The 12,868-nt window shown below is 45.6% G+C and overlaps 1 protein-coding gene across 9 annotated transcripts in view; it reads right to left on the bottom strand.

Moving 5' to 3' along the window:
* Positions 1-12,868, bottom strand: part of LRSAM1 (leucine rich repeat and sterile alpha motif containing 1) — a 47,131-nt gene that overhangs the window by 16,860 nt on the left and 17,403 nt on the right. For 6 of the 9 annotated variants that reach the window (XR_012332676.1, XR_012332677.1, XM_033858631.2 and 3 more), the window contains exons 12-17: positions 8,956-8,985; positions 8,417-8,539; positions 7,914-8,053; positions 7,013-7,057; positions 5,497-5,655; positions 5,108-5,178 (exon numbers count right to left, since the gene is read on the bottom strand). Coding sequence is in view for 7 of the 9 variants with exons in the window: in XM_033858631.2 (XP_033714522.1) it covers positions 5,108-5,178; positions 5,497-5,655; positions 7,013-7,057; positions 7,914-8,053; positions 8,417-8,539; positions 8,956-8,985 (568 nt within the window). In the remaining 2 variants the exon portion in view is untranslated. The remainder of the gene's footprint in view (positions 1-5,107; positions 5,179-5,496; positions 5,656-7,012; positions 7,058-7,913; positions 8,054-8,416; positions 8,540-8,955; positions 8,986-12,868) is intronic. The other 3 variants (XM_073806626.1, XM_073806628.1, XM_073806627.1) reach the window with 1 other exon arrangement.

Here is a 12,868-nt window from a genome sequence, read left to right as displayed (position 1 = left end):
TCTCCCAGAGATCTCCATCTCAATGCTAAGATCCAGCTTCACTCAACACCAGCAAACTACAGTGCTGGACGCTCTATGCCAAACAACTAGCAAGACAGGAACACAACCCCACCCATTAGCAGAGAGGCTGTCTAAAATCATAATAAGGTCACACATACCCCAAAACACACAACCGGATGCAGTCCTGCCCACCAGAAAGACAAGATCCAGCCTCATCCACCAGAACACAGGCACTAGTCCCCTCTACCTGGAAGCCTATACACAACCCACTGAACCAACCTTAGCCACTGGGGGCAGACACCAAAAACAACGGGAACTATGAACCTGCAGCCTGCGAAAAGGAGACCCCAAACACAGTAAGTTTAGCAAAATGAGAAGACAGAGAAGCACACAGTAGATGAAGGAGCAAGGCAAAAACCCACCAGACCAAACAAATGAAGAGGAGATAGGCAGTCTACCTGAAAAAGAATTCAGAGTAATGATAGTAAAGATGATCCAAAATCTTGGAAACAAAATGGAGAAAATACAAGAAATGTTTAACAAGGACCTAGCAGAACTAAAGAGCAAACAAACAATGATGAACAACACAATAAATGAAATTAAAAATTCTCTAGAAGGAATCAATAGCAGAATAACTGAGGGAGAAGAACAGATAAGTGACCTGGAAGATAAAATAGTGGAAATAACTACTGCAGAGCAGAATAAAGAAAAAAGAATGAAAAGAATTGAGGACAATCTTAGAGAACTCTGGGACAACATTAAACGCACCAACATTTGAATTATAGGGGTCCCAGAAAAAGAAGAGAAAAAGGGACTGAGAAAATATCCAAAGAGATTATAGTTGAAAACTTCCCTAATATGGGGAAGGAAATAGTCAATCAAGTCCAGGAAGCACAGAGAGTCCCATACAGGATAAGTCCAAGGAGAAACACGCCAAGACACATACTAATTAAACTATCAAAAATTAACTACAAAGAAAAAATATTAAAAGCAGCATTTAAGAATCTGTAAAAAATACAAGCACATGGAGGCTAAACAATACACTACTTAATAACCAAGAGATCACTGAAGAAATCAAAAATTGCCTAGAAACAAACGACAATGAAAACACGATGACCCAAAACCTATGGGATGCAGCAAAAGCAGTTCTAAAAGGGAAGTTTATAGCAATACAATCCTACCTCAAGAAACAACACCTCAAACAAACAACCTAACCTTACACCTAAAGCAATTAGAGAAAGAAGAACAAAAAACCCCCAAGTTAGCAGGAGGAAAGAAATCATAAAGATCAGATCAGAAATAAATGAAAAAGAAATGAAGGAAACGATAGCAAAGATCAATAAAACTAAAAGCTGGTTCTTTGAGAAGATAAACACAATTGGTAAACCATTAGCCAGACTCATCAAGAAAAAAAACGGAGAAGACTCAAATCAATAGAATTAGAAAAAAAAGAAGTAACAACTGACACTGAAGAAATACAAAGGATCATGAGAGATTATTACTACAAGCAACTATATGCCAATAAAATGGACAACCTGGAACAAATGGACAAATTCTTAGAAAAGCACAATCTTCTGAGACTGAACCAGGAAGAAACAGATAATACAAACAGACCAATCACAAGCACTGAAATTGAGACTGTGATTAAAAATCTTCCAACAAACAAAAGCCCAGGACCAGATGGCTTCACAGGCAAATTCTATCAAACATTTAGAGAAGAGCTAACACCTATCCTTCTCAAACTCTTCCAAAATATAGCAGAGGGAGGAACACTTCCAAACTCATTCTACAAGGCCACAATCACCCTGATACCAAAACCAGACAGATGTCACAAAGAAAGAAAACTACAGGCCAATATCACTGATGAACATAGATGCAAAAATCCTCAACAAAATACTAGCAAACAGAATCCAACAGCACGTTAAAAGGATCATACACCATGATCAAGTGGGGTTTATCCCAGGAATGCAAGGATTCTTCAGTATATGCAAATCAATCAATGTGATAAACCATATTAACAAACTGAAGGAGAAAAACCATATGATCATCTCAATAGATGCAGAAAAAGCTTTCAACAAAATTCAACACCCATTTATGATAAAAACCCTCCAGAAAGTAGGCATAGAGGGAACTTACCTCAACATAATAAAGGCCATATATGACAAACCCACAGCCAACATCATTCTCAATGGTGAAAAACTGAAACCATTTCCACTAAGATCAGGAACAAGACAAGGTTGTCCACTCTCACCACTATTATTCAACATAGTTTTGGAAGTTTTAGCCACAGCAGTCAGAGAAGAAAAATAAAAGGAATCCAAATTGGAAAAGAAGTAAAGCTGTCACTGTTTGCAGATGACATGATACTATACATAGAGAATCCCAAAGATGCTACAGGAAAACTACTAGAGCTAATCAATGAGTCTGGTGAGGTTGCAGGATACAAAATTAATGCACAGAAATCTCTGGCATTCCTATACACCACCAACAAAAAATCAGAGAAATTAAGGAAACACTCCCATTTACCATTGCAACAAGAAGAATAAACTACCTAGGAATAAACCTACCTAAGGAGAAAAAAAGACCTGTATGCAGAAACTATAAGACACTGATGAAAGAAATTAAAGATGATACAAACAGATGGAGAGATATACCATGTTCTTGGATTGGAAGAATCAACATTGTGAAAATAACTATACTACCCAAAGCAACCTACAGATTCAATGCAATCCCTATCAAACTACCAATAGCATTTTTCACAGAACTAGAACAAAAAATTTCACAATTTGTATGGAAACACAAGAGACCCCGAATAGCCAAAGCAATCTTGAGAAAGAAAAACGGAGCTGGAGTAATCAGGCTCCTGGACTTCAGACTATACCACAAACCTACAGTAATCAAGACAGTATGGTCCTGGAACAAAAACAGAAATATAGATCAATGGAACAGGAAAACCCAGAGATAAATCAATGCACATATGGTCACCTTATCTTTGATAAAGGAGGCAAGACTATACAGTGGAGAAAAGACAGCCTCTTCAATAAGTGGTGCTGGGAAAACTAGACAGCTACATGTAAAAATGAAATTAGAACACTCCCTAACACCATACACAAAAATAAACTCAAAATGGATTAAAGACCTAAATGTGAGGCCAGACATTATAAAACTTTTAGAGGAAAACATAGGTAGAACACTCTATGACATAAATCACAGCAAGATCCTTTTTGACCCACCTCCTAGAGAAATGGAAATAAAAATAAACAAATGGGACCTAATGAAACTTAAAAGCTTTTGCACAGCAAAGGAAACCATAAACAAGATGGAAAGATAACCCTCAGAATGAGAGAAAATATTTGCAGATGAAGCAAGTGACAAAGGATTAATCTCCAAAATTTACAAGCAGCTCAATATCAAAAAACCAAACCCAATCCAAAAATGGGCAGAAGACCTAAATAGACATTTCTCCCAAGAAGAAGATACACAGATTGCCAACAAACACATGAAAGGATGCTCAACATCACTAATCATTAGAGAAATGCAAATCAAAACTACAATGAGGTATCACCTCACACCAGTCAGAATGGCCATCATCAAAAAATCTGCAAACAATAAACGCCGGAGAGGGTGTGGAGAAAAGGGAACCCTCTTGCACTGTTGGTGGGAATGTAAATTGATACAGCCACTATGGAGAACAGTATGGAGGTTCCTTAAAAAACTAATAATAGAACTACCACACGACCCAGCAATCCGACTACTGGGCATATATCCTGAGAAAACCATAATTCAAAAAGAGTTATGTACCACGATGTTCACTGCAGCTCTATTTACAATAGCCAGGACATGGAAGCTACTTTTTTTTTTTTTTTGCGGTATGCGGGCCTCTCACTGTTGTGGCCTCTCCCGATGCGGAGCACAGGCTCCGGACGCGCAGGCTCAGCGGCCATGGCTCACGGGCCCAGCTGCTCCACCGCACGTGGGATCTTCCCGGACCGGGGCACGAACCCGTGCCCCCTGCATCGGCAGGCAGACTCTCAACCACTGGGCCACCAGGGAAGCCCTGGAAGCTACTTTGTAACAATTTGCCATGTAACCTAGATTCCTATAACCTGGCCTGTAACTTTGTTTTAGCTCATGTGGGAGCTTTCTTTTCAAAGTATGTTTAAATCCTCCTGATTTTTTTCCACCCCTGCACTAATCCTTTAAGGGAGATCAGCTCGGTGCTTTGTGTCCACCTAGAGGGGTGGGATAGGGAGGGTGGGAGGGAGATGCAAGAGGGAGGAGATATGGGGATATATGTATAGCTGATTCACTTTGTTATAAAGCAGAAACTAACACCATTGTAAAGCAATTATACTCCAATAAAGATGTTAAAAAAATAATAAAATAAAATAGGGACATTAATGATATGATACCTCATCAGGAGGTAGTAGGATGAAATGGTGTATGGAAGGTGCTGGACCACTGCCTGGTACACAGTGAACCTCGGCTAAAGGTGCGCACAATATCCCATTCTATCACTCAGGCTCTGAAGAATGGGGTGATCCGAAAAGAATCATTCCTTATTTTAAATAACAACGAGGAACTGCCTCCTTGCCTTCCCTGCCACGTGGCTTGATGTTCTCAGGATCAGATGGGGAGACCTCCCTCTTGTTTGTGTGGAGTGTGGTGCCCCAGGACCAACTCAGGGAGCGACAGGAAGGCGAATTCCCAGGGGCTCAAGAGGCCACCGCAGCCCTTGAGGAGAGCAGCCCTAACAGCCAAGCTTTGTGAACAGCTCACTTTGCGCCAGCATGATCTTATTGACCCTCATAATGACCCCACGAGGCAGATAATTACCTTTCTCCCCATTTTACAGACATGAAAACTGAGAGGGACCAGTAATGCCCCTTAGGTCATACGGCTTGTGCCTGAGCTGGGATTCTGAATCCAAGTTCAGCTGACCTCAGAGCCCATGCTCCATGACGGGACTTGACCACCCCTCTTGAGGGGTAACACTCAGCGCCCTCTATATGTGACCAAAAGGGGGATGGCTGTCTCCTCCTGCCCCTCAGTTGGCCACGCTCTGCTCCCAGGACCCTGCCCTGCCCTACCCCACCCTGAGACTCACAGGCAATCTCACGGCGCCGCAGGTTCTCCGTCTCCTCCTGGGTTATAGACATCAACTGTTCCATTCTTATTCTAGAAAAAGATCGATCCATCAGCAAATGTATCAGTAACATTTCCAACAGGGAATCCCATCAGATGAACACCACCTCCTTCAAGAAGTCCTCCCAGATGTGAGAACTTAGGCATACTCTGAATGCCCACGGCATCATGTGCCTCCACTGGGGCCCTGTTAACTTTAAGAGTTTCTTGCATAAAAAGATAAACATTCCCTTAGAAAAATGGGCCAAGGATACAAACAGCCAATTCACTGATGCTTAAATAAAAGTGACCAAAGAACGTACGGAAAGATTCTTAACATCACTGATAATGAAAGAAGTAAAATCTTTTCACCTATCGGGTTGGCCGAGATTAAAAAAACCGATAACCACTGGTGATGGCAGTGAAGGTGGAGAAGTGGGTGCTTCATATACCGCCGAGAGGAGTGTAAACTGGTAAAATGTTCTTGGAAGGCAGTCTGGCAATACTATCAAAGTGTTCTTCGAATATTTCCTTCAAAAACATTCACAGAAGTGCGTAAGGGTATATCTAGAAGATGTTTACAGTAATATATATTGTTTGTAATTATGAAACGCCAGAAACCGCTTAAGTGTTCAGAGGGCTAATTACGTAAATTATGATATAATGATATAGTGGAATTCGCTACAGCTAGTACAAATAATGAGGTTTTGGGCATGGAAATACATCTGTGATATAAGTGAAAATTTAAAAAGTAATGGCATGTATGTATGTGCATGTTGCTTGTGTGTACACTTTTTGCCCCCCACACCACACTGGCACAGTAGCTGGGAGGGGGACAGCATCCTTTAATGTTTCTCGCAGGGTCTGACTTTATTGGAAGCAGCCATGTACCATCTGAGCACTCCTGCCTCCTGCCCAGGCCCACAGGCTGCTCAGGGGAAGGCCGTATCTGGTACGCATCCCTGGACCCTAGGCATAGCCCAGGCCTAGCCCAGAGAGGGCACTCAGCCAGCGTGCTGAATAAGCGATGCCACCGGCCACAGCTCAGCTCGGCCTAGGCCAGCCTGGCTGCCACCGCTCCCGGCTGAAGTGGACAGGGTGGTGGGGTTACACTGCAACTCCATGGGGGTCCCCTGCAGGAGGCCTGCACAGGCAGCCAGGAGCCAGGAAGGCTGGGCCCACGGGGAGGGGAGGCTCCCGCAGAGCACAGAAGCCAGGTCCACACTGATAGTCTGGGGTCCCTGAGAACCAGGAGGGATTCACATTAATACCCAGGGAATGGGGGGTAGGGGCTGTCCCTCCATTTCTAATCACTAAGGTGGGCACCTCAGTGCAGTCGATTTGAAATATGCAGAAAACACAAAGGGGAAAAAACAAGGTCACCACCTCCAATTCCTGCCTCTCAAAAATGTTCAATATCCTTTTGCTTTCTGAGCACAGATACAGGCAGAGTGTCTTTAAGAAATGATATAGTGTAGACACCACTTTTCCACTTAGCAATATGGTGTATTTCCCTTAATAAGGAATGTTCTTCTATAAGATATTTAATGGCTACAGATTATTCCTCTGTACATAATTCACGTAACCAAGTTTTTCTTCCCAGAAATGTGGACTTTTTTCTATTTTTTTATTCTAAAAACATAGTAGGACATTATATATACATTCTTATTCACGTCTCTGAATTTTTCTCAGGAGTGTCTATGTATTTTAACAAACTTGAAGGCAGCGATTCTAATTCAATTCTTCCTGAGGAGGTGAATCTCCTCCTAGCTTTAGGAAAACTTTCTGGCATAATCCTTGAGAATCACAAGACCTTCTCTCCCCAGAGCCATGCATCCCCAGGAAGGCAGGCAGCGCCCAAAAAACCCCACTAGAGCAGAACACTTACCTTTCATTTTCCAGCGACTTCAGAATCTCAGAACTTTTCTTTTGCCTGTGGAGGAAACCATGAAAAGCCTGTGGTCACCCGCGGGCCCATTTCCAAAAGAATGGCTCGGGGGGGCTTAGGCCCCGACCACTTAGGGCCTCTGTGTTCTCAGGCTAATTCCTCAACCACTCCAAACCCCAGCTCCTCATCTGTGAAATGGGAATAATAATTTTTTAAAACTTCATGGACTGTTGGTAACGAGTGAATGAGAAAATAAAAAGTGCCTGGCAGGTAACAAGCCCTCAACAGACGGCAGCTTTCACGGGCGCCCTTGGTGGTGAGCGCACTGTGCACGGCAGGCTGGCCGGCTCCCTCCGGCTCTGCGTAACTGCGGGCGAGGGAGGAGAAAGAGACTCAGAGGATAGTGGAAAGGGAGGCTGGAAGCAACGGGGGGTGGTGGTGGTGGAAGCCTGTTTCTGAAGTCTTTCCCCAAGAGACCCCCAACTAACCCTTCTCGGGCTCCGTGCGACCTCTATCTGACCTGCTCCCTGCAGCTCTTGCCTTGGGCAGGATCTGTGTTAAAGCCAATCTCCCTATAGGGCAAATGGCTGTCCTCAGTGTGACTGGTGACCTGGAACCCGAAATGTTGGCACAGGACGTGATTTTGACTTGTTAAACCTACCCATTTTACAGATAGGAAACTTGGGAGGCAAAGCTCCAATCAGTAGCAGCCCCAAAACAAGAGGCAAACCTGGTCATGCCCAGATCACCTTCTTTTTAAGCTGGTGTGAATTGCAGCACCGAGACCTTGGGCAGAATCAGAGACCGTGAGGGAGAAATGCACCTCTATCCTGAGCTCCTCAAAGGGTATCAGGTGGGGGAAGGTCTCTGGGCCTGGGGGCCGGGTGGATGGGAGCCAGACCTCTGATTCTCCTGCAGGAGCTTCTGGATCCGGTTGGAGATGTTCTGCTCTGTCTGCTTCAGCTGCTCCTGCAGCCGCTGCCGCTCTGCGTCCAGGTAGCGCTGGCGCTCGCTCAGGCCCTGCTCCAGCCGGGACTGCTCCTGCGGCAGGACAGGCAGAGGTCCCGAGTCAGTGGGGGGACCACCTACCCACCCCCAGACGCCACAGGGCAGCCAGGGGCCCTGGCCTGGGATGCGGAGACTAGGTTTCCTGTCTCTGTCCCGCCAGCCCTTTCCACATGACCTTGGACCAGATGTGTCTCTAGGCCTCAGGGTGTCCAGGCACCGGAGCAGGCTGGATGAGATAATCTGTATGGACAACCCCCCCACCACCCCATGTCCTGGAGGGGGAAGTGAGAGAGCTCACTCCCACTGCCTTCCCACATCAGAGGGACCTCAGCCTGAGTCAGGAGGCCCCTGGCAGAGGGAGCAGACAGGCCTGACTCCACTTAGCCGCTCACGAACCTCCTTGACCGTCTGAAGGATCTCATCCTTCTGGCTGTTGCTCTGCTGAAGGAGCTGGGCGTGCTCTCGCTGCCCGAGTTCCAGGCGCCGTTCGAACTCGAGTTTCTCCAGCATCTTTTGTTCCTGGAAGAACGTACATCCTGGTGAGTATTGGCACAGGCTCTGTGGGTGTTAGGACATGACAGCAGGGGGAATCCACCCCCCAACTCTGAACGGTACAGGCGACAGGTCTGAACACTGAGCCTCGCCCCCGCAGGGCCCGACTGTAATAAAATGGGCTCTTCACTGGCACGGGCTAGTGGTTTAGAGCCTGGGGTTGGGCTCAACCTCTCCAAGCCTCAGTCTTCTCATCTGTCAAGTGGAGACACCCTCCCAGCCACCGAGGCTGCGTGAGACTGTGGTGAGGCAACGTATGTAAGGGGTAACAGTTACTTTACTCTCTAATTTAGAGCCAGGAAGAACTTGTTTCCTCAAATCTTTTATAATAGTTGAGATGTTTAATGAGAAGAAAAGTGAGAGGACAAAAGGCATTTTCTTACCTTCCTCTTCTCATAGTCTGAGAACCTATTCTGGGAGGAAAAAAAGAGTGGGGTCAAGAGAAGGTGGACAGCAGCGGTTCTCGCTGGACAGAGTCCCCGGGGCAGCCTGACACCACTCAGATTTGCAGGCACATCCAGACGACTGCATCAGAGGGCTGGGGTGGGTGGGATGAGGGGGAGGGTTGTTTGATAAAGGGTTCCAGATGGTTTTGGTGGACACGAGGGTTGAGAACCACTGGGCTTGGCCCACTGTAGGAAGGTGTTCAAGGCAGTTCTGTTGATGCAGCACTGAGAAGGCATAGTGCTCCGAAAAAAAGACCAAGAATGGGTATCTGATTCCCTTGTATGTCTGCACAACACACCTGCAAGTACCCAGCTCCAGCCACCAAAACACTTACAAATGCCCAGAGGCATGTGCTCAAGTTCCTGTGGAATTGTTCAAAGAGTGAAAGCACTGAAAATAACTCAAATGTCCATCAAAATGCGATTACTTCAATAAGTCGTGGTTCATCCACACAATGATTACACAACTGTCAAACGATGGGGCGAATGAGGGTGCAGCTAGAGCAGGATGTCTGCCATCTTTCACTGTGTGGGCAGCATGGTTCCACTCTTGTAAAAACACCACCATCAAGACTCCAGTCTGAGCTTTAGTGGTTGTTGAGACAAAAGCTACAAAGGAGGTTCATTAATCAGCTCATGGTGACTCCTCCAGTGGGTGGGACTGCAGGGTAGGAGGGGCGACATTCACTTCATCTATTTCTGTATTGTTTAGATTTACAACAAGGAGTGTGAACTAGTTTTGTAATCAAACGTGTCAGCACGCGCACATTTTTTTTTTTTTTTAAGAGGTCCTTCTATTTAGTCATCTGGCTCTGAGACCAGGATCAGCGTCTGTCTGAGCTGTAAAAGCAGCATCCTATAAAGAAATAAAAAATTTTCCTCCTATCTCAGCACAGGAAAAAGCTTAAGTTAATCTTTAATTATACAAATAACATCTGAATATATTCTCCTTGTAAAAAGCCCATGCATATAAAAGTACCCATTGGGACTTCCCGGTGGTGCAGTGGTTAAGAATCCGCCTGCCAAGGCAGGGGACACGGGTTCGAGGTCTGGTTCGGGAAGATCCCACAGGCCACGGAACAACTAAGCCCGTGAGCCACAACTACTGAGCCTGCGCTCTACAGCCCGCAAGCCACAGCTACCGAAGCCCGCACACCTAGAGCCCGTGCTCCACAACAAGAGAAGCCCCTGCAATGAGAAGCCTGCACACTGCAACGAAGGGTAGCCCCCGCTCGTGTCAACTAGGGAAAGCCCGCGCGCAGCAACGAAGACCCAACGCAGCCAAAATAAATAAATAAATTTATAAAAAATAAAAAAATAAGAAGTGCCCATTGACCACTCCTGGGCCTAATCCTGATTCCCGCCCAACCCCCCCTCCATGCTCCCCATCCCCCGCCCCCACGTAAACATCATTATCAGACCCAACCCCATGCAGCTACTTACGTACAACTTGTGCCTTTGGAAAAATATATTTGTATGTGTGTGCATATACATATAAACATTTTTGAATGAAGATATAATTTACATACTGTAAAATCCATCCTTTGGAAGAAATGTACAGTTCTATGAGTTTTGACAATTGCATACAGTATCGTAATCATCACTACCATCAAGATGTAGACCAGTCCCATAACCCCCTAAATTCCCTTGTGCCCCTGTCATCAAACCCTCCTCTTATTCCCAGTCACCGGCAATTACTGATCTGTTTTCTTATGTATTTGAACCTCCTTTTAAAACATAAAAATGGAAATATATTATTGAATATTTTCATTGTGTTCAAGTTGTCCTTTTCACTTGTCCACCTGTCCTGTGACACAAGTCTGAACAGATCCTTCTCACCGTATGAATAGGACATGTCAGTTCAGCGTCTTCCCACTGATGGACATCTCGGGGGCGGCCAATACTTCACCACCATAAGTAAGGCTGCAACAAACATCCCTCCGAGTGTCTCTTTGTGCAAGTGTTTCTCTGGGGTATATACTGAGAAATGGAACTTTGGATTGTGGGCTGTGCCCATCTGAAGTGTTGACATATTTTGTCAAGTTATCTTCAACAGTGGGGAGACTGATTTCCATTCCCAAGACCAATTTATGGGGTCACTGCTTCCCCACACTCTGGCTAACAGAAATTATCATAGCGAAATCTGTGCCAGTCTGAGGAGGAAAACGGCATTTCATTGTTTTAATTTACCTGTTCCTAACTACTAGTGAAGCTGGGCATTTTTTTCATACTTATTGATCATTTGTACTATTTTATTCTGTAAAGTACCTATTGATATATCTTCGGTCTATTTTTTCTCTTAGGATGGTTTTCTGTTTCATATTGATTCCAGAGTTCTTTGTATGTTCAGTCTGCTAATCCTTCATCAGAAATATACGTTGTAAACACTTTGAGAGCATAAATTGACACAATTTTCCTGGACAGTAATCTCCTCCCTCTCGAATTCTCACTGAGCTGTCAGAGGAAACGTAACCCTACGAAAGCCTTCACAGCAGTTCTGGAATACGGGGGAGGGTGGCATCAGGGAACCAGAGAATAAAAAAAAAAAAAAATCAGTGGAAGATATGAAGCCAAACTGGCTACAGCTGGTGCTCCCCTTCCCAGCCATCGGAGGCCCAGGTTTTTGGGCCTCCGGGAGTGGGGGGGAGCAGACAGGTGGGGGGCACAGGCAGTTTCTGAGCTTCCTCCTCCATTCCTGACCTACGCTAGTTCACCCCCAGGGACCCGGGAGGGCCACTGTCCCGAAGCTCCATCCAGCAGGGAGACACACAATAAACAAATCCTCTTCCATGTAATTCTCCTTGTAATTTAGAGCTGTGATTGTAACGCAGCAGGGCCCTAGGCTACCTTCCCAGGACAGATTCTGCCCACCCCCCCCCCCCATAATGTCCTCCACCTGCCACTTGTCTGTAGAGAAACTTTAGCCAAAGAAGAAACTTAACCAGAGAAATGAGAAATTACAGAAGCAAAGGAAAACAGTCAGCAAGGCAAAATAATAGTTTAGCCATTAAACAAAGTCAAGGACCTTTAGCTCCTCCTCAAGGGCGATAGATAACATTCTGAGCCTCCTCCTTTGAGCTGTTTTGCAGATACTGAAACCGCCACAGGTGGAAGAAATTAACTACATGATGACCAGACTGTAGCCATAACAAATTGCTCCATCTCACACAATTCCAAGAATTAATCCCAAGGAAATGGAAACAAACTGACCCTGGAGTTAAAGATTAACTGTACCTAAAACAATCTCTTTGATGCGGTTCAGGCCACCACCTAACCAACTTCAAGATGACTGTCAGGGGCTTCCCTGGTGGCACAGTGGTTGAGAGTCCGCCTGCCCATGCAGGGGATGCGGGCTCGTGCCCCGGTCTGGGAGGATCCCACATGCTGCGGAGCGGCTGGGCCCCAGAGCCACGGCCGCTGAGCCTGCACGTCTGGAGCCTGTGCTCCGCAACGGGAGAGGCCCACGTACCGCCAAAAAAAAAAAAAAAAAAGAAAGATGACCGTCAGAGCTGACAATGCTGTTCTGCACTTAGCCCCCTCCTTCTGCCTATACACCCCTGAAACTCCCCTTTAAAAGCTCTTGCCCCCTGACAGTGGAGAGTTGGTTCCTTGGGACACGAATCCACCTTCCTCCCAGGATTGCCACCTTCCCCAATACAGCTATCTTTCCTTTTACCCAACATCTGTCTCTCAGTATTGGATTCCTGAACAACGAGCAGCTGAACCTGAGTTCAGCAACACATGCCCCCAAGGAAATGCATGGGGCATTCTGAGAACATGCACAGACCTGAACTGGGCTGCTATGTCAGGGACGGCTTACTCAGAGGACGTGCTGTTTCAACTAGGAACT

This window comes from Tursiops truncatus, chromosome 6, assembly GCF_011762595.2.
Source record: "Tursiops truncatus isolate mTurTru1 chromosome 6, mTurTru1.mat.Y, whole genome shotgun sequence".
NCBI classification, from domain to species: Eukaryota; Metazoa; Chordata; class Mammalia; order Artiodactyla; family Delphinidae; genus Tursiops; species Tursiops truncatus.
The sequence above is the reverse complement of the archived record's forward strand: the minus strand, read 5'-3'. Positions and strand labels throughout refer to the sequence as shown.